This window comes from Diabrotica undecimpunctata, chromosome 7 (assembly GCF_040954645.1).
Source record: "Diabrotica undecimpunctata isolate CICGRU chromosome 7, icDiaUnde3, whole genome shotgun sequence".
Taxonomy (NCBI): Eukaryota; Metazoa; Arthropoda; class Insecta; order Coleoptera; family Chrysomelidae; genus Diabrotica; species Diabrotica undecimpunctata.
In genome coordinates, this window is record NC_092809.1 from 31,844,968 (window position 1) to 31,867,691 (window position 22,724).

At 35.2% G+C, this 22,724-nt stretch overlaps 1 protein-coding gene across 4 annotated transcripts in view; it reads left to right on the forward strand.

Moving 5' to 3' along the window:
* Rbcn-3A (rabconnectin-3 alpha) overlaps positions 1–20,374 on the forward strand; it is a 109,091-nt gene extending 88,717 nt beyond the window's left edge. For 3 of the 4 annotated variants that reach the window (XM_072536998.1, XM_072536997.1, XM_072536999.1), the window contains 4 exons: positions 7,198–7,406; positions 8,192–8,261; positions 14,326–14,618; positions 19,291–20,373. In XM_072536998.1, the coding sequence (XP_072393099.1) occupies positions 7,198–7,406; positions 8,192–8,261; positions 14,326–14,618; positions 19,291–19,488 (770 nt within the window). In that variant the 3' untranslated portion in view covers positions 19,489–20,373. Of the gene's footprint in view, positions 1–7,197; positions 7,407–8,191; positions 8,262–14,325; positions 14,619–19,290 lie in introns of all 4 variants that reach the window. The other variant, XM_072536996.1, reaches the window with a different exon arrangement.
* The last annotated feature ends 2,350 nt before the right edge of the window (positions 20,375–22,724 follow it).

Consider the following 22,724-nt stretch of genomic DNA (forward strand, 5'->3'; position numbering starts at 1 on the left):
AGATTCTGGTGGTAGAATTTCAAGTGATATTAAAGAGCGCTGTACCGAATAAGAAAATTACATAACAGAGTTATTTAAAAATGACCAAAGAATCTACCAAGAAATTACATCTAACCGAGATACTGGCCCACCGATTCTAATCTCAGAAGTTCAGAAGGCCATTGACCAAGCGTGACGAAGGAAGGCTTCTGGTCCTGACAAAATACCTACAGAATTGTTACTACTATTATGATGAGATTGTTGAGATTATCACCTCGTTCTTTAACAAGATTTACAGCAGTCGTAAATTACTAGACAACTGGTTAGAATCAATATTTATCACTATTCCCAAGAAAAGGAATGCCAGACAGTATAGCGACTATCGAATTATCAGTTTAATGAGTCATACGCTCAATTTTTTTATGAAAATATTGCTTTGTCGCATATATAAACTGTGTGAGGGGATAACTGGTGATGAGCAGTTTGGTTTCCGAAACGGTATGGGTACTCGGGAGGCTGTTTTTTGCATGCGAATACTCTTACAAAAGATCGTTGAGTTTAGAAAAAATATTTACGTATGCTTTATAGATTTCGAAAACGCTTTTGATAAAGTACCACCTGCACTACTATTTCAATGCTTGGACTCAATTGGTCTGGACACGTATGATATTAGATTGCTCAAAAATCTTTACTACAATCAGACCGCTTGTAGTGAGGTGGACCAAGAGGTTTCAGCTTAAGTTTTTATTAAGCTTGATGTCAGACAGGGATGTCACCGATGTTGTTTAACCGATTTAACGCCTACAATGAACCAGTTTTTGAGATAGCATTAAATAATCGTCGCGAAAGTCAAAATCGGTGGTGAAATTATTAACAACATGAGATACGCAGATAATACCGCCATAATGACAGGGAGTCTAGAAGAGCTTTAAACCCTATTGAACGCTGTAAACAACGAATGCACTGAAAATGGCATAACAATCAACGCAAAGAAAACAAAATGGATGGTGGTTGGAAAAATTAATATCGAAGACCCAGTACTAAAATTAGATAACAAAACCCTGGAAAGAGTGGAATACTTTAGATATCTTGGTAGTTGGATTGACTGCAGAGTTGAAAGTGGCGAGGAAATTTCGACCAGAATAGAATTTGCACGAAAAAGCTTTATTAACTGGCGTTCTATATTGTGCAGTATAAGTCTGTCATTGACCACACGTCTAAGAGTATTGAAGTGCTACGTCTGGTCCACTTTGTTCTATGGATGTGAAACCTGAACAACAAAAATAAAAAAACTTAATAAATTATAACTACCGTCGCATGCTCAGAATCCAGTGGACAGCACACATATCTAACGAACGTGTGCTAGAGACCATGTACAAACAACGATAATTGATCAACATCATAAAAATGAGAAAGGTCCATTACTTCGGAAATATAATGAGAGGACCTAAATATCGCTTACACCGGTTAATAATTCAGGCAAAATCGAAGAAAAACGCTGGATCGGAAGAAAACTGTCCTGGCTGCGTAATATTAGACAATGGGCGGGTCGAACGGTCGAAGAATTGTGCCATCTGGCTGCCGACCAAGAAACACTGCATCAACTTTTTAATACGACTATGGCCAACGCTTGAAAACGAGCACGACACACAGAAGGTGAACAAATGTACACGATCATAACTTCTTATGTAAAAATAGTTAAAACGCTGAACATCTTCTTATCAGTGGCGGCTCGTGACCTCAGTATGCGGGTAGGCGACACATATACCTTTAGTTATATATATTTATAATTTTCATTTTTCTTGGGTATAGGTCCTATATACTTTTAAAAAAGCAGATTTGAGGGACCTATTTCTTGAAAAAACTCGGAAGTGAAACAGTTCGTGTGTTAATGTACATATTGTGTTTAGAACACATCCCCGCCAGAATCCCGGTCCCTTCCAAATCGACCATGACACTATTCATCCGAAAACTAGAGTGCCACGAGTAGATTCGGGAAGAACCCTTCCTTGTCACCCCAGGCTCATCCGCCAGGTCGTCACTCGATCTCGCGTCTCCCGAACGCCATGTTTCCTTATCCCATGATTATCCCATCGCTACTCAGAAGAATAGGCCGTTTAAAAAGCCCCTCTATTCTCTGCCACTAAAATTCGAATTCGCTGGCGTGTATCCTAACCGCAGTATCCCACAGCCCAAAGGCGGATTGTGGGATAAACCATCAGCCAGATGTCAATATATGCTTGAAAAGCTTAAGATGCCGGCCGTTCTGAAGAGTGGAAAAGCTGAAAAGGGGAAAATAAAGATTTTTTTGGGGGTACCAAAGTACCATTTTTTGTTTTTATATATATATTTTTTTGTATTTTTATGTTTCATTCTTGTAAACCAAAATGCCTTACCAAAAAATAGTTTAACGGATTTTATTTCCGATAAATTAAATTAATGCGCCTGCCTTTGGCAGAAGCAAACTTATTGTCATAAAATGTCGTAAAATTGTTTATTGTTAGACAAACTGAAAAGAAAATCCTTTTCAATTGAAAGAAAAGATAAAGCTGTCAGTCGATTTTGCGACATAGCGTTTCTTAAATAGTTTTTAATTCTTTTTAAACATGAAAAAATGCGTTCAATGGAAACTGAAGTTGCCTGTATAGTAGCAATTAAAACAAATAATTTGTATGCACCATAAAATATTTTTAAATTTGATTAAAGCGAAATTCTGAATTTGGTTTCGAAAATTAGTTTACGGATTTTATTATCAGATGTCGCTATTTGCGTCTATACGAAGCCATGTTAGAGTTGCTTCCTAAGACAGAAAAGATTTATTTTCACGTTCAGAGCGACTGCGCAAGCCGTTCTGATGAGGCCTATTAGGCCGAAATACTTATAAGCGGATGCGCAGGCGCCCTGTACGTGAAATCAAATCTTAACTGTCTTTTCCTTTTTATTCCGATATACTCTGTACGAGTACTAGAAACCAATTCGCTAAGAATTTTGCTTAGTTGAGGAGATTTGTTGGGAATGCAATTTTTAGATTCCTCATGTCTCTAATAACATCTTTATCAACGTCTGTTTTGCCTTGCAATATTTAGAAGGCACAGATTAAAGCGAAATTCTGAATTTGGTTTCGAAAATTAGTTTACGGATTTTATTATCAGATGTCGCTATTTGCGTCTATACGAAGCCATGTTAGAGCTGCTTCCTAAGACAGAAAAGATTTATTTTCACGTTCAGAGCGACTGCGAAAGCCTTTCTGATGAGGCCTATTAGGCCGAAATACGTATAAGCGGATGCGCAGGCGCCCTGTACGTGAAATCAAATCTTAACTGTCTTTTTCTTTTTATTTCTAATAATTCATTCTCGTTAAAATATTGCAAAATTTTAATAACATTTAAAGTATAAAATTGTTCGTCTTCGTAAATGACACTTAGTTCATTAATTAATTTTTGTTTATCAAATAATTCAGAATATTGTTTTATTACACTATTTATCAAATTATGTGAAAAACTTTTTGAAAAATTTTGAAATTGTGAAGAATTTGCAAGCCTAAAAAAATATAAATCATTTAAATTTTTAAAACGAACTTCTAGTTGCATAATATTATCTATAATTTCAAAATATAAAGCTTTATATTTTGTAGTCCGGTCCACATCGGACGATTCTTTTATTATTTTAGGTGGGTTTGAGTTAAATTCTGATACCCTTGTTTCAGCCACAGAAAATAAATTATTAAAAGCCTGATCGTTATGAAGTTGTCTTATTCTTCACAAAGATATCTATTTCTTTTTGACTCAAATTTATATCTAAACATTTTAGTTGTAAAATTTTGTACAATATGTCAGTTATATTACATATTTCGTTATAAAGGCAAAGAAGAAAAGCAAACTCAAAATTTTAAAAATTTTGTAAATAACCTCTTTGTAATAACCATTTATAGATTCGGCTGCCGAATTTGCGTGTTCGATAATTTAATTGGAAACTGAAATTAACTCATTCCATTTTGAATTAACAACGCTTACAATTTTTGACTTTAAAGTCCATCTACCTTCACAATTTGTTGAAATACTTCGATTTAGAATTGAATTCAGAATAAATGTTCTTTTTGCCGAATAATTAAAAAAACCAGGAATTGATGTAACCCTTGCAAAAAATATCCTACAATTTCTAATACATTTTGAGTCGTCTTGTAAAACGAAATTTAATCTATGTCACACAACAATGTGAAAAAAAAGCTTTTGGAGCATCTGCTTTAATTTTTGACTGCAATCCATTTAAAGAGACGGCCATTACACTTGCGCCATCGAAATATTAGGCAATCAATTTATTTTTATAATCATATGGCTCAAGAACGTTTGTAATTAAAACTATATAGAGCATCTGCAGATCTATTCTCACTAATATCAAAAAAACCCAAAAGTCTTTCTGTTACCTGACCAATTTTGTTAACAAACCGGATTGTTAAAGTACACGATGATTTTTCGCTAATATAGAAAAAAACTGAGGTTCATTAATTTCTCTTGAAATTTCATTTTTAATATAATCAGCAAGACAATCTATTAAATCGTTTTGAATTGTTTTTAATAAACCTGTGAACACCCCTTCTATTATTTTAATATGACTATGGATTTCCTGATCGCGTTTAATTGTTAAATTAAAAATTTCTTTAAAATTACCCATATTTGAAGAATTATGGCTTTCATCTCGACCGCGAAATGCAAGTTCTTGATTTGCTAAAACAATCGTAACACCAATTAAATATGATAATAAAATTCTATTGTGTGCCTTTTACTACTACGAGGAGCGTAAAATAATTAACTTCGAAGAGAATATAAAAAAATAGTTTTTTTATTTTAAATAGGTGTCAAGATTTATAAATCACAATTTTAAATTAACTAATTTATATTAATAAATAGTTTATTATTGGACATTTGAATAGTTGGTAGTAGAACGGTAGGCGGCGCCTTCCTTGCCTACCCCGATGGCCGCCCTTGCATCTCATTTAAAGTAACTAAAAAACTACATCAAGAATCTAATATGTTCCAAATTATGTTTAATATAGACGTGGATAAAGCACTATTCTACGCTAAAGAAAATGCAATGGCATGGGATTCCTATATAAACTCTACATTATTTGGCCGATCAAGTAATTTTACCCTGGAATAGGATGAAATAAAAAACAAAAACTTTCCAAAATTATAATTAATTACTTTGGCAAGCAATTTCATGATACTGAAAAGTATAAACACTTTCATAATAAATTCTGATCGAAAGATCATCATCATCATCATTTGGGCTTTACAACCCTGTGTGGGTCCTAGCCTCCCCAAGAATTTTTCTCCAGTCGTCCCTATCCATCGCCTTCCTCCGCCAAGCACGTATTTCCATATTTCTCATGTCTTCATCGATGTTATCTAGGAATCTTGTTCTGGGTCTTCCTCTTCCTCTTTGACCAATAGGTCTATCAAGGAGCGTTTTTCTAGCTGGGTCGGTTTGCTCCATCCGCATTACATGGCCTACCCACCTCAGACGTCATATCTTTATGTGTTTTACGATATCTGGTTCCTGGTATATCCTATAGAGTTCGAAGTTGTATCGTCTTCTCCAGACACCATTTTCATTTACCGCTCCATAGATGCGCCTTAGTATTTTTCTTTCGAAACATCCTAACATGTTTTCATTGCTTTTTGTTAAAGTCCAGGTTTCTGAACCATATGTTAGGACTGGGCTAATGCTCCTATGATCGAAAGATCATAGGAGCATTAAATTCAGAATTTGACAAAAAATATTGGAAATATAACAAAGTTGTAAATTTGTGGTTGTCTTATATATGGGTCTCACTCATATATGGGAGCTACGTTTAGCAATTCAGTCGCTGAACAGAAAACAAACTGCTGACATCAGAAATGGACTTTCTCAAATCAGCATAACAATACAAACTAGAAATAATTAGAAATGAAGACATTAGAAGAATGATCGAAGGAGGTGGAACTGTTATTGACAATATATGCTAGAAACAACTCAATATAATAGGCCCCTGTAAACAGAGTGAGTGAAGACAAATCTAAGATATTTATTGTTTTCTTTTTAAGTGCTACATTTCTGACTGGTATATTGTTGACCAATTCATTTATCATTTCTTCTTCTTCTTAAAGTGCCTATCCGTTCCGGATGTTGGCGATCATCACGGCTATCTTTACTTTGTTTATTGCAGCGCGGAACAGTTCAGTGGTAGTCGTGTTATACCACTTTCGTAAATTTTGAAGCCAGGAAATGCGTCTTCTTCCCGGTCCTCTCTTACCATTTACCTTCCCTTGGAAGAAGGCCGTAACGTTCTTGATTTCTCATTACATGTCCTAGATATTCCAACTTTTTAGTTTTGACGGTCATGAGAATTTCACATTCGGGATATACGTAAGGATATACGTAAGATGCGCCTATAACACTGCATTTCGAAAGCTTCGAGCCGATTCATAGATGCAACAGTCAGTGTCCACGCTTCCATTCCGTAGAGCAGAATTGTGAATATGTAGCAGTTCAATAGACGGCATTTTGTTTTTAATGATATGTCTCGACTGTTGAAAATGGTTTTCATTCTAACGAATGCTGCTTTTGCTTTTATTATTCGCTGTTTAATTTCTGTTGAGTGGTCCCATTGGCTATTTAAATTGGTGCCTAGATATGTATATTGCTCGACTCTTTCGATATTCTGTTGGTTGATTGTAAGTTGAGCGTTTAGTATTGGTTTTTTACTAATTGTCATAAATTTGGTTTTCTATGTTAAGAAATGGTTTAAAATGTTAAGAGCTAGTCCGTATCTGTTGCTGACTTCTGTTATGCGATTTGTTAATATCTGTAAGTCATTCAGATTATCGACAAAAACTATAGTGTCATCTGCAGATCTAATGTTATTCAACCATTCACCGTTTATTAGTATTCCTTTCGCACAACCGTCTAAATCTTCCTTAAATACCCATTCAGAATAAATATTGAACAACAATGGAGACAAAATACAGCCCTGTCGTACTCCACGTTCTATTGCAGTTTTATCAGTTAACTGGTCTTCTATTTTGATTTTGGCCGTTTGATTGTAGTAAATGTTTCTGATAATTCTAAGATCTTTGTTGTCAATTTATCATTTAACCAAAGGAAATTCTTTTGAAATGATATACTTTACAACGATTAACATGAAATTATATGTACATATTTATTTTTTATGCATTTAAGATTTGACTGGAGGTCAAGATGGTTCAGTACACTTATGGGAATGGGGTCACCAACAACCCGTAGCTGTACCCAGACCTCCTGGAACGTATGCCAAAGTAACCAGAGTGAGATTTTCTCAGCACGGCAATAAGTTTGGTGTCGCAGATTCCGATGGAAACTTAAGTTTATTCCAAGTGGGTTTGAGTGTTAATGCCACAAGACCATTTTTCGTAAGTATATGTTTTTTAGATTACTAAATACTTCCTTTTTTAATCTTTGAGAAGACCTTATTTACTTCAAAGATCAGTAACACTTAAAACAAAAATTTTACAAAACACAATTAGAAATGGGAGAGATACTTGGGCATTATAATTTTTTTAGAAGTGAAACATTCTTAATTACAATTTTATTGGGAATAAGCCACAATTGAAGGTTAAAAGTAAGTTTATTGACGTTTCAATTTTCACTTCGGAAATCGTTCTCAATATGCAAACATTAATAAATAATAATATATAAAATAATCACAGCAAACGTATGTTGAATTATTTATGTAGTCTTTTATAGGTATCAGCCATGTTTACACTTTTGAACTTTTATAAAAAACGTTTATAAGTTACAGATCATTTTTACATTTTGTTTTTTTGTTTTTCAGAATTTTTTGAAAACGATTTCGGGATTAGAAATTGAAACCTCAAAAAGAAAATAAGAAAATGTAATTATGATTACAATTAATTGTGGTTTGACCTTATCTAAAAAATATATCAACATAGACATGATAATGAAAACACAATGATCTATGGAAAGGCAAATGCTAAATCAAACTATCAGATAGAAAACGAAATAGCTGGATTGGTAATTAAATAACCCTATCCTGTATTTTTGTTTTGATTGCTTGTATTACCTCCTACACTTTTTGGTGTGACTCTTTTTCGACGTTCTAATTGAAGGTATAGAGTCCTTCCTTTCTACGCGCTTATCATTAGTTCATAATTAATTTGTTGCTTTTACCTTTCAGACACTTCAGTGCCATAATAAGGGCATCAGCGACTTTGTATTTCTTGGTTCATGCAGTCTTTTAGCTACAGGTAAGTTTTAATAGACAGTAAAGTTAAATACCCTCAAATGATATCAATAAAAGTTGCACTGTAACGTATACAATATTATGCTTTGTTAAAGGATAAAAGAAAATAGTATGTTTGTTTATTTTGATATTTTTATATAACTTTATGTAAAACATCAAAAGTTTATGTGAGGCAAAATCTGGATATAGCCTTAAAATGTAAAAAGTAGAAGTATGTATGAAATCGGATTAATACAGATACAAAAATGAACTAGAAATACACTACCGAGCATAAAATTAGGATCACCCCGTAATTTGAATTTATTTTAGAAATTATTATTCTTTTTTCTTTTACTGTTATATTAATTATCTTAAACTATTTTCGGTTGTAACATAGTTTACTTATGAATTGCTTGAAAAAATAGTTGTTTTTCGATATTAGATAAGCGTTTGAGATAAATAAGGCCCCTTGCCTTGATTCCTAAAAACTATTATCAGCGTAGTTTTAATGTAAATTGGAAATTGTTTGTGTAGTGGTCACTGTCAGTGTTGCAATCAGCAAAATTTCGGTCTGCTTACTCTAAGACCTGGTTCATATGGAGGCAGAATTACAACAGCTAGAGATAGCCGCTTTGTCCTTTCGACGGTCACAGCAGTTTCCCTTCGAAATCATCTGCAAGAAGTGAGAAATGTAAACGTAAGTGACTAGCTAGTTAGGAGGGTATTTCATGCTGCTGGTTTATCTTCTGGAACTAGAGTACCGGACCGCCGCTTTCTGGTGAACACCGAATTGCCAGATTGAATTTTGCACGAGAACACTTTGCTGGGACAATACAGGATTGAAGTCGTGTATTGTTTTCCGATGAATCGATATTCTTTTTTACGGGCTCAGACAAACAAGTAAGAGTGGCGGCATCCAAGCAAGAGATATGCTCAAGCATGTATTGTCGAGCGACTTCCATTTGGTGGAGGGTGAGTTATGTCATGGGGAGGCATATAATTTGACGCTCGCACAGAATTAGTCTTTATCGAGAATTGGACATTGACTACGCATAGATACCTGACAAAGTTTCTAGAAGACCATGTCTTACCGTTTATGATTATTCTTGGAGACGACGGAACACACCTTTCATGGTTGCATGTTGGTTACTAAGGATCTAATAGCAAATGAGGAACGGGAAACAGTCTTTGGAAGTCATACCTTTGAAGGTGTTGACAGCTTAACATATACCTTGGCTCGCTAGTGACTACTATGAACAAAACAAGCGAAGAAATTAAAAGACGAATAAATCTTAGAAATAGGGCATACAATGGACTCAAAAAACAATTCCACTCAAGAAATATCCAAAGAAGAACTAAAATTATTATATACAAAATACTGCTGAGGCCGGCCCTTACATATGGGGCGAAAACATGGACTCTAATGCAGAAGGATGAAGACTTTTGGGAATATTCGAGCTTAAGATACTCCGCAAATTCTTTGAAGCTATAAACGATCAAGGGCAGTGGCGCAAAAGATATAATTTCGAATTATACCAACTCTTTATAAACCAGATGTCGTAACGTTCATTAAAATACAGCGACTTAGATGGGCTGGACACATAATACGAATGCGTGACAATATCATTGCTAAAAAGCTAACGACAATAACCACTATTAGAAGAAGAAGCATAGGCCAACCGCGAATTCGGTGTTAGATGGAGGTGAGACCGACTTTGGGATATTAAAGATCAGAAGAGAAGAAGAAGAATATATATTGACGCCAAATTCAATAGGGTTCTTTCTTGGATCAAGAGAAATCGATTATTAAGTTGGAAGACTAAGACTTTTTATCAAGAAAAATAAAAGGCGTAAGAACGTGAAACGAAGAAGATCTCTTGATCTTAAATCCAGTGTAGTTCTTACTTGATATTTCCTTTACTAAAAAGATACAGGTATAAAAACATTAGAAGAGATCCATGTACCAAGTTTCGTCTCTAGCATTTTTTCCTTTAAGAAAAAAGGAAGGTCATAACAATAGAAGAAGAAAAAGAAGAGATATTGATCCCAAATTCAGTAAGGTTTTTCCTTACATCAAGTTTCAAGACTATAGGACTTTTCCTTCAAGTGATAGAAAAGGCATAAGAATATAGGAAAAAGATCTATTGTTGATCCTAATTTCAATAGAGGATTCTTTGGTAATTATCATGTCCATTTTTACTTTTGACTCTGCAGTTCTGACTAGTTCTACGGAACTGTAGGATAATTCTTCCCTTTCTTTGTACTTTTCCTTGTATTATCATCTGGAATAATAAATGCTTATCTTCTTCCATCACATGATCTTGATATTATAATTTCTTTATCTTAATTGTATTTAGTATATATTTTTCTTTTTTCATTCATTGTTACTCTGTCCACCCAACTTATTTTTAATGCTCATCGTTAGATCCACATCTCAAATGCTTATAGCTGATTACTAATCAATTTCATAGAGAAACACTGAAAATACGTATGAGCACAATATTCTTACTTTCACTTATAAGCCACTTCTCTAGCTTGTCCAATTCTCATTCTTATTTCTTCTGTATAGTCTGTACAATTCTCATTAACAATAATACCCAGATATTTGTATTGGCTTACTTTTTCTACCGACTCTCCTCTTGCATATAATTTTTCTCGTTATGCTTTTGAAATTCTCATAAACTTCGTTTTTTTAACGTTCAGTGTTAGGCCACGTTGTTCGCTAGCATATTTTACTCTTACCAGAAGTGTATGTAAGTATTGCATAGTCTCCGCGATTAGGATAGTCTCATCCATGATACTATGAATAACAAGATAGGATCTTCATGTAGCACAAAATCGGTCGTGTTCGCGCATGCCGTCATTGGAGACCAGAATTTGAATTCTTGTTAAAGTTAAATGGGATTTTTATGCATTCTGTGATGAAATTATTCGATTAGCAAAATAATAATATTAAAAAAAGGTTTAATAATTACAATAAGCGTACACAAAAGGATATTTCCAAACTATTTATTAAAGATTATTTATTGACACATACAAAAAACTGACATTACGAACGTACAGGTCTCCAATTACGTCACGACTTATGCGCAATATCTTATCTTCTTAATCATAGTATCATGGTCTCATCTGCAAATCTGAAGTTGAACAAAGAATTACACTGGGGAACACATTTTTTGTTGAGGTAGATCTGACACTTGTTTTCTACTAATTTTTGTCGTCGTATCAAATCTACAGTTTACAAAATAATTAATGTAAGTTAAATCGAGTTCATACAAATAAAATTGTTTAATTAATGAACAGTACTTACAAATTAAGACAAAAATTTTCGTTTATATCTTTTTCTGGTGTGTTCAGTTTGTGTATGTTCGCACTTGATGCTCCAACAATAGTCAGCCATCATATGTATGTCCCATCTACTTTGATACCGTGCTTCCATGACCTTTAAATCTTGATGGAAACGCTCACCCTGCTCATCACTCAGCGTACCAAGACTGTCCGTGAAATTAGCAAGGTGGCTATGTAAAAAATGCACTTTAATGCTCATGTTGCAACCTAGCTTTTATGAGCTCTCCAAGAGTTGCTGGACAATGTCGGCGTAATTCAATGCTCGTGTATTTTCAAGAAAGTTTTTAACAATGTTTTTGAATGCCAACCACGCATTCTTTTCAATTTTTGACATTGTTACCACGAAATGTTCATCTGCAAGAAGTTGCCGCATCTATGGACCATCAAAAACACCGGCCTTCATCTTTTTAAATGACACGCTAGAAAATTTCGACACGAGATACTTGAAATAGTCTCGTTCAGTTGGCAAAGCTTTAACAAATTGCTTCATGAGACCCAATTTTATATGCAGAGATGGAAATGTAATATTCTTTCTGTCGACAAGTGGCTGATGTACAATGTTTGGATCACCAGGTCTCAGGTCCGGTCTTGGCGGCCAATTCGGCTGCCCCCAATGTTACGCACGAGCTCTGCTGTCCCACATACACAAAAAGCAGAAATACTTCGTGTATCCACGTACCAAGTAGGAAGCAGACCATTTTAAAGTCAACACAAATGATCCATTGGTGCATGTGATTTTGCAACAGATCAATGACTTTCTTTATGTCGTCATATTCTTCACGCAAACAAACTGAATGGCCAATTGGAACTAAACCAAATAAATGTCCATTGTGGAGGATAACACACGTCAAACTCCGCTTTAAACTATCTATAAACAGTCGCCAGTCAGTTGCGTTATACCTTGAAATTCCCAATTCTTTCACTAAACCACTTACAATATGGCAAAAGACAAATCCACCATCACTTTGAAAATATTGCAGAAATGCCCTTGGCTCCCTTTTCAAGCAAGTTTTTCTCATTGAGTCGTGATGCTAAGAGCTCTGAAGTTTCTTTGGATAGTCCCAAATCTCGTACCAAATCATTTAACTCTTGCTGCTCGAATCCCTTACGTACGGAGACATCTTCAAATTTCCAAATTCTTCATTGTTGGAGTCGCCTTCATCTGCACCATATCCGTATTCCCCTTCTTCCAAAGAGGGAAATTCATTGAAAACTGGCACGGGCATTTCGGCTGAATGCGGCACTGGGCGTATAGCTGACAGTAAACTAGGATACTCTATCTTACATTTTGTTTCTTGTTATATCCTGATGTTTCCACTATACAAAAGTAACAATCACTTGAATGATCTTTGCGCTCACGCCAAATCATAGATATACTCAACACACTGTTTACATTGATCACCAAGTTTCACTTTAAAATAGGCAAAATATGCTTGTCTGACAAATGTACTGATGTTTGTCCTTTGACTGGGAATGGTAAAACTGCTACATATATAACAAAACGAATCGGGGCTGTTTTCGCACTTACGACGTGTAGGAGCAGAGGTAGCCATAAGGAAACGTTTCAGCTTAAACACAATAAGTAGTTCTACTTCAGTAACGAAATACTAAATACTGCTAACTAACACACGTTTCACCACAGTATAACAGACGTAACTGAAGTGAACAGGTAAGTCTAGCCCAGTTGCAGTTATTAGCGCGTCATTCCCCCCACCAACATGCGCCCTTCCTACCTAGAAAACGAACGTGACGTGATAGAAGAAAACTAAAAACAGTTTTGAAACCAGCATGCCTAATTGTATAGAAAACAGCTAAAAAATATAACAAATATAATAGCTAAAAAATTTAACTCAACAGAAAGTGTGTTTCAAATTGTTCCCCAGTGTTATCAATATGAACAAGCCAGATAAAATTAAATAAAAGAATTTTTCACCAAGTAACAAAAAAAACAAAATTTGTTTAATTTTTGGACTAACACTAAAATTACACTTTTGGAATTTTCCATAATCACTTGGAAAGTTCCTGTTCGAGAGCGTGTTATCTATAAGTGAGGCAATCCTAAAACATGGGACTTCTACTACCTACCTACCTTTTGTTACTATTGTGTGAACATTTTCTGTTCTGTGATTGCAACTTTCGTCCTCTTTCTCCTGGTATTATCTGTTTGCACAAAGTTATACCAATTCTTACCTTACTTTTCCAAAAATATCTCCATTTCCATCTGCTGGTAATTGGTTAGTTGGCAGTCGATCTTAGACTTGTTTTGCATCGAGTAGCTATATACCACATTTTGGGAACCTCGAGTACAAGTTCTGCACCTGATTCTGAACGCTATTAAAATAGGCTGTTTAGACAAAAAAACTAAGTTTTATTTACACAGAAAAGCTCTTTTTAAATTTAATCACAATATCAAAATTAAAATATTTCACTCCCTCAATTTCATATCGGATACCCTTCAAAATTTTAGAACCGAGATTTAACAACAAAAACAAATAAAAAAAACAATGAAGCTAGAGTTTTATTCTTCAATTACGATAAACAGTTCATAATTTATTGCCGTCAGTTTAAAAGTTATGGTGTGATACATAACTTACATAACTTTTTGTTTTATAGCTTGTTTCCAATATTGACTTAAGTTTCCTTGAAGGACAATGTTACCGCAGTTTATTTTATTTAATATTGTCAACACTGGATTAACTATGTATAACCTTCACATCTTTAAAATGTCAATATAATTTTAGCTGGACACAGTTCCGAGAGTAAAAACGTCTGCATTTGGGACTCGATTCTTCCGCACGGAAAGGCGTTAGTAATGCCGTTCACCTGCCACGATCAAGGTGCCGGCAGTTTAGTATTTGCCCCACAGCACCAGGTTCTAATATCGGCTGGTAAAAAGGGTGATGTCTGTCTCATCGACGTCCGATCCAAGGCAATAAGGCACAAATTCCAAGCTCACGAAAGCGCTGTAAAATGTATAGCCATCGACCCTCACGAAGACTATTTCGCCACTGGATCTGCCGATGGAGATATTAAGGTTAGTATAAATTCATTTAAAAAAAAAGGTAAAATCAACAGTTTTGTGAGGTATGCACCAGAACTTATTTTAAATGCTTATAAAAGATTTACAATATATGGTGTAACAAAAAGGTATGGCATAAATTAAATCACATATTCTAGGACCACAAATAGTTCAATTGAACCTAACTTACCTTAGTACAAATGTGCACATAAAAAAAAATTACAGTCCTTTGAAGTTACAAAATGAAAATTGGTTTTTTCAATACAGTAGAACCCCTCTAATCCGTCACCCTCGGGACTAGCAGTATGGTCGGAACGCAAGAAAGATCGGATTATCAGAAAAAGTCATTGTGTATGACGTATGTATGTGTTTTTAAAAAACGACTGTATTATTCTCTACAGTGATATAATAAATAATTATATTTCAATAAAATACAAGAAAGCTTTTGTTTGTACATTATTTATTAAATATGTATGTAAATATATAATGTCAAAAAAGGTAGCATAGAAATTAGTGCTTACCTATGTAGGCCTACTTAGTAAAAAAATCAGTAATAGATTTTTGTTTACAAGATGAAATTCTGGATTTAGCTGCAATGTTCCTCCATTTTTTCATCCACACGATGTCCATCGGTGTTGATGCTGAGTTCTGCTCAATGTACTGAAGGCCAATTTCAAAAGCATTCTTGGCATCGGTGTGTGAAATCCGGACAGGAGGCTCGTCATCATCATTACTGTCGGATTCTGAGTTCACGATTCCGTCACCGTCACGTTCCATAACAGCGGCAACAATTTCGTTATCGTTCAGCACTTCACTGGTTTCGCAGTTTTTGTCACATTGTTCAATCCACTCCTCAACTTCACTAGCAGGTATATTTGCATCCAGGGTCTGAAGATTGGTAACGATTTCCTGCACGTCGTTTTGCTCATCTTCGACCTGGTCAATTTCGATCATAACTTCTGGCCAAAGCTTACGCCAAGATTTTCTTAGCGTGTCAGGATTTAGTTCTGCCCAAGACTCAGCCATTGTATAGATAGCATCTTTAATGTTGAGTGATTTCATGGCTTGGAAAATATCACATCCTTCTTCGGATTTTTCTAAAATCGAGCTTATGTATTTTCGGCGATAACGCCTTTTAAAACATTCTATCACGCCCTGGTCCATAGGCTGGATAAGTGATGTGACATTTGGTGGGAGGAAGATAGCTTTTATATTCCCTTTTACTAAATCTTCCTCAGAAGGGTGCGATGGTGCGTTGTCTAATAGCAGTAGAGCTCGAACAGGAAGATTTTTTTTCGTCAAGTCCTTCTCAACACATGGCACAAACTCGTCAAAAAACCAAGATTTGAAAAGATTGCAGTCCATCCAAGCAGATTTTTGGTTGCGATAATAAACCGGCACGGATGATAAGTTTATGTTTTTGAAAGCCTTGGGCTTCTTAGATTTGCCTATGACAAACAGCGAAAGCTTGTGTTTTCCATCAGCATTGCTACAAGGAGCAACAGTTAGCCTATCTTTCATGCGTTTCGTTCCCGCTACGGTTTCATTTGACGCACTTAAGGTTTTGTTTGGAAGCATTTTATAGTTTAGGCCTGTCTCGTCTATGTTATAGACTTGGCAAGGTAACAGTTCATTTTCTTTTACAATTTGTTGAAACTTCACAGAAAACTCCTTAGCCGCCTCGACGTCAGCAGATAATTTTTCACCACAAATTGAGACAAACCGGATACCATGACGGGTTTTCCAACGATCAATCCAGCCTTCACTGGCTTTAAATTCACTTCCGACTTCTAGTTTTTTGTGCAAAATTATTGCCTTTTCTTTTATAATTGGGCCAGATATCGGAGTTCCCTTCCTTCTTTCTTGACTGAACCACATTAATAGAGCACTATCAAGCAGTTCACGTTTAGGCTTTTTTAATGTTTTTCGCTTTTTAAGAGCGTTTTCTCCATCTACTATCGTCATTGTATGTGATTCAATTTCTTTTCGATTTTTTCTCCAATCCTTAATAGTCGTAACGCCTACATTCAGTTCCTTGGCAATTTTTTGTAGTGATTCACCTTTGTCCAGCCTTTGAAGCACTGCAAGTTTTTCACTTAACGAACGCGTAACGTGTTTACGTTTTGCTCCTGACATGTTGAAAATAATGTACACACTTTAACTCACAAAGTTCGAAATAATACTGACAGAATGGATTGTGATTTTCGGAGAAATTTTCGTCGTAAACAAATCGACCGCCGGGGATTTCCGCGAAGCCAAGCAGGTCGGATTACCCGGAGCGTCGGACTATCCGAGGGCGGACGAGAGGGGTTCTACTGTATATCGAAAACTATGAGAAATTTTATATTGAAAATAAACATGTGGTTTTCTTATGGCAGGAACATCTTAAAAAATATCTGTGAAATTTATGCACCCTATAAAAAGTTTATGGGGATTTTGTTCCCTTAAACCCCCCGAAATGTATGTGTACTTTCCAATTAAATTATTATTATGGCACCATTAGTTAAACACCATGTTTTTAAAACATTTTGCCTTTTAATACTTTTTCGATAAGCTAGTTTTTATCGAGATGCGGCTTCTTTTTTTATATGTTTCAACATTTCTGAGTATCTAACAAAATTTTAATTATAAATAAATGTTCATATTATTACCAGGTCTCTATAATCTTACTTAACCACTTACAAATATGTGATGGATTTTACAAATGTTCAAAATGACCTCCATTTTCTTGACTACGCATTCGTCAACGTTTTAAAAAGGAAAATTGAATATTTTGAAAAATTCTGGACTTCTGACGAAATCGATTTGCAGCTTCCATGATTCTATTCCTTAGGTGTTGTTCGTTTATAATTGCTACAGAATATACGCCCATTTTATAAAACCCCCAGATGCAAAAGTATATTGGGTTAAGATCTGCACCTCTGGGTGACCAATAGGCGCATCACGGCCCCTTCACGACCCCCAAAACACGATTAATAAAATTGACATTTCCGAGTGTTTACCGTTAAAATTTACCGTTTTTGATTAGAATATTTTTCCGCATAACGCCTTGCAGCTGCTGCCATATTCCCTTGGCATTCCCAATAATTATCTAAAACCCTAATTTAGCCTGCTCAAACTTACCCAGAATTAAATGTATCCGCCATTTCTGAAAACGTGTACGCCATTGTAATAGAAAATTTAGTTTTTCTTAATAATCTTAAATGCACAATAATTGGAATAGTTATTACTGACTAGTATTCCTACACAACAGCAACAAATGTCATACAGCCAACTGCAGAATTTTTGAAACATAAGAAAAAAGAAGTCTCATCTCGATATAAACTGGCTTATCTAATAAGTATTAAGAGGCAAAATGTGTTAAAAACATTGTGTTTAACCAATGGCGCCACAATAATAATTTAATTGGAACGTACACAAACATTTGGGGGTTGAAGGCAACAAAACCCCTATAAGTTTTTTATGGGGCACACATGTCCATTTTCAATATAAAATATCTAACAGTTTTCGATATATTGGAAAAAAGGGATTTTCCTTTTGTAAATTTATATATATATATATATATATATATATATATATATATATATATATATATATATATATATATATATATATATATATAGGGATTCTACAGTATTCACTGCCTTCCCTCGCTCAACCGTTTCCATCTCTCTCTGTTGTTCTATTCTCCATCGTTTAGGCCTCTCTTACTCATGGCGTCGTCTACTTCGTTCCTCCAGGATCTTCGGGGTCGTCCTCTTTTCCTCCTTTCTATAGTTCTCCATTCGGTTATTCTCTTTATCCATCTGCTGTCGCTAGTTCTTCTTACATGTTCATACCACTTTAGTCTTTTTTGTTCTATATATGGTAGTATGTCTGTTTCGCAATAATATTAACCTCACAAGAAATTAAACGAAAGACAACGTATTTACATCGATCCCTAAAAGCAAAGCTAAAGCTATAAGCACTGGTCAAAAGTTCAATATGGATGATTACAATTTGAGCTATTAAACAAATTTGTCTACTTAGGTTTTCCCAGAACCATTGTTAACTCCTCAACGAAGGAACCATTGTTAACTCCCATTCTATAATGAAGGATAGTGCTTGTGAATAGGTGTTGCTTTTGGTAGAGTAACCATATAAAGAAGAGAAACTTAGGCCAAGAAACCAAACTGCCAATATATCAACCAAATCCTACCCGCGCTGACACATATATCGAAAACTTGAACTATCTCCAAGATATATGCAATGCAGTGACTAAGAAATATACCGATAAGAGGGAATGTTTGTACCATTTTTCAAAAAAATAAGTAGGCCAAGTTATGTTTAACATTTGCCAAAAGTGAGAACTATCCCTCAGACAAACGATATCGCTGCATATTGGAATTAGAAAAAGATGTACAAAAAAAGACATAGATAAGGGCACGAGGATTAGCGCGGCATATTGGTAACAGTTGTCAAGGACATGATCGACTGGAAAAACAAACTAATTTAATTGGAGGTCCAACTATTCGGGAGCTGTAGTACAACTGAAGTTTTTAACTAGTTTTTATCAGTGGATGACGATTTAATTCTAGTATAAAAAACGACACATTTTCAAATTTTCTCTAACTTGATCGGAAATTTCTTATGTAATAAAAATATAAGAGTTAATCTCATTGCAATTAATTTTTATTTTGTTTTGTAGATCTGGGGTGTGACGGTTCCAAATGTCCTTCTATCCCTACCAGCAGAACATGCTCGTAGCAGTTTCTTCAAGAACATTGGTCAAGGAGTCACCCAGTTACACATCGATAATCATTCTCGATTATTTTCGTGCGGAGCTGATGGTAGCATGAAAGTCAGGCAATTGCCAGAAAGGGAATCCCTACTGAGTCATCATTAAATTAATATAAATGAGTGTTACTTTTATCAAATATGATGCCTACGTTATTTCAGCCTAAACAATAGTAATGTAAGAAAACAATTACAGTTATGTATACTTAGATTCAGAGTTTATTCTAATTTTAGACCAATATACGTCATCACAAACGTCACGTGACAATAAAATACTGAATTCAATCTAATTGACTACAAATTCTAGGTTTTCTGTACAATGTTTGTTAATTATTTGTTGACAGGATTATCACTTTTCTTAATTTTCATAATTCCTTGCTTTATAGAAGTAGTCTTCTGTCTTTATTTTATCATCGTTACTTAGATTCGAAGTTTCTTTTTGCAATTTTTATTTTAATCCAACTTAACCTATGTACCTACCTATATATAATATATCTATTAAAATTGCATCTGCTTTATAATTGTATCGACCTCTTTTAAGTACTTCTTCAGGCATTGCCTCAGATAATTATTCATTCGATCCCTGAAATTGAGCAGTACACTTCTAGTTGTTGCTCGCAAATTATTAACATCAAGAAATGGGTATTAAGAAGCTAATGAGAAACAAAGAAATTGCTTTGTTCATATTTTTTAAATATTTTTATAATATTTACAACATATTCAGTATCTGTTATGTAAGTATTAAAATATTCTTCTCCTTTTTGGGTGAAACACTAAATAAATATTTAAACAATTTTAAGCGATCAGCACTAACTAATGTCCAAATAATTGTTGTTGAACTTTATTTTAAAATATATCTATTGTATTATTAGCTGTTGAACTGTAGTTACTATGTATATCTAATAAATAATATATTTAAAAAATTTAAATATTGTATGTACTTTAGAATTGTAAAATTTTAAATAGAATAAATCGTATAATTATTGTTTTTACTTTTTATATAATTTGATTTACAGTACCTGGCCAAACAAGGAAAAATTTACTATATGAAGTTATTTCTCTCATGATTATGGATATATTTGAAAAAATTACTGTTTTGTTCTTTTTTGTGAATATTAACTCTTAGGTAATTAAACTGTACTATTAAAAAGTTAACAAAAAACTTTTATTTATTAAAAAAGTATAATTTTTACAAAGTAGGGATAAATTTAATATTTTGTATGTCCGCCTTTGGCTACTAAAAGAGATTGAACACGTCGAGGCATGCTCTCGATAGAGGCTTGATCCCCCCTTAGATCTGAGCGTCCCGATCAGCAACTTTATATGTAGGCCCAGGATGGCGGAATCTACGGGACTCTCCAGTTCTGCATGAACCCCTCAGTAATTCGTACGCCGGTTTCTCGGAAGATCACTTCTAGCATGCTGTTGACAATCTTCCAATCCAGTGCATGGCCTAGCTTAGGTAAGGCCAAATTCTTGATGTCATAATTGCACACGATTTTCTTCAGATTAGTTAGAGCACGCCATATATCCTCGTAGCTTGCCCTGTCTGTATACTACTTCCTGGTCACCATATACAGCAAAGATTGAGAACCATCTCCTAATCTCAGTACTCTTCAAACTTTAGGCTGCTGGTCTTTTAACTCGTCCAAACGACCAAACTTATAAAATAAAATACGGATGAGATTCCCTTAATCATTTCAAGATCTTGGGCAACACAGTGGGCTAGAGAGACGTTATGTGGAACCCTAAAAAGATCCTGCTGAACTTCTGTGGTCACGCCGAATCTAGCACTCTTTCTCCCTGCGTAATGTGACATGAATTCATTAAAGCTTGGTCGCCGGTCATCTTTGATCTCATGTTGAAGGGTTCGTGCTTCTTCTGTTTCATTTGAGCCAGCATAAGGTGCAAGACGATTTATGTGTACTACTTTTGGTTTACCTTTCGGCAACTTCTTAATTCGGTATATTACGTCATTTATTCTCTTTTTAATTTCATACGGACCTTCCCATTGTCTTTGCAATTTAGGAGACAAGCCTCGACGACGTTGTGGATTATAAAGCCAAACAAGATCACCTACTTCATAGCTTTCACTCTTACATCGAGAATCATATTGATTCTGTCACTGGCTATCTGGATGTGTTGTCGGGCAAGTTCATGAATGTTGTTCATTCTTAACTTCAGGCGGTCGACATAATCTTCGCTGACATGTTCTTCGGAAGGTCTTCAGCCAAACTCTAGGTCGCAGGGCAAACGAACTTCACGACCTAACATCAGGCCGAGCGGTAGGCCATTAGGAATAAATGAATGTGCTGGTCCCAATCTCTTTGATGTTCTGATACAACTTTGGACAGGTATTTACCCATCGTTCGGTTCATCCTCTCGACCATTACATCTGATTGAGGATGCAGGGGTGTCGTTCGGGTCTTATTGACACCAATCAATTTACAAACGTTTTGGAAAAGGGTTGACTCGAAGTTTCGCAATTGGTCGGAGTGGATCTCCAAGGGAACACCAAATCGGCTAAAGAATTCTTTAACAATTACCTCTGCAACGGTAGCAGCTTCTTGATTGGGTATCGCATAGGCCTTAGTCCATTTCGTAAAATAATCCATGGCTACCAGGATATATTTATTTCCATCATTCGTCTCTGGAAGTGGACTTGCAATGTCGATTGCTACTCTTTCCATAGGGCTACCAACATTGTACTGTTTCATGGGTGCCCTCTTTTTACGAACTGGACCATTACTGGTTGCACACAGTTCACATTTCCGGCACCATCTTCTTACATCATCTTTACAGTTCACCCAATAGAACCGTTCTCGAACCTTTTGCAGAGTCTTCGTAATACCAAAGTGTTCACCTGATGCACCGTCATGCAACTGACTCAATACTTCTGACACTTTACTTTTATGTACAATCAACTGAAGCTTAGTTTCTGTACCATCATCGTTCTCAAAGGTTCTATACAGAAGATCACCTTTTAGCACTAAGCAATTTCATTGGCTCCAGTAACACTTGACTTCTGGACTACATGCACTAATTTCTTGCCAAGAAGGACTTTTACTTCGACGCATCCAATCCAATACTCTTTTTATACATGGATCATCTGCTTGAGCCTCTTGTAGCTGTTGATGCTGCCATTGATCATTAATGACGGTGGTTCGTCTCACGGGGCAAAGTCGTTCTTCTAATTTAAGACAATGATTACGATTTGCACTGTATGGACGTCTTGACTGAGCATCAGCATTTGAATGACTGTGTCCAGCCCAGTGTTCGATATGTTCTAGCTTTCTACTGTTGTATTATTTGCTTGCAATTTACGGCGAATGTGACCTACGTCGC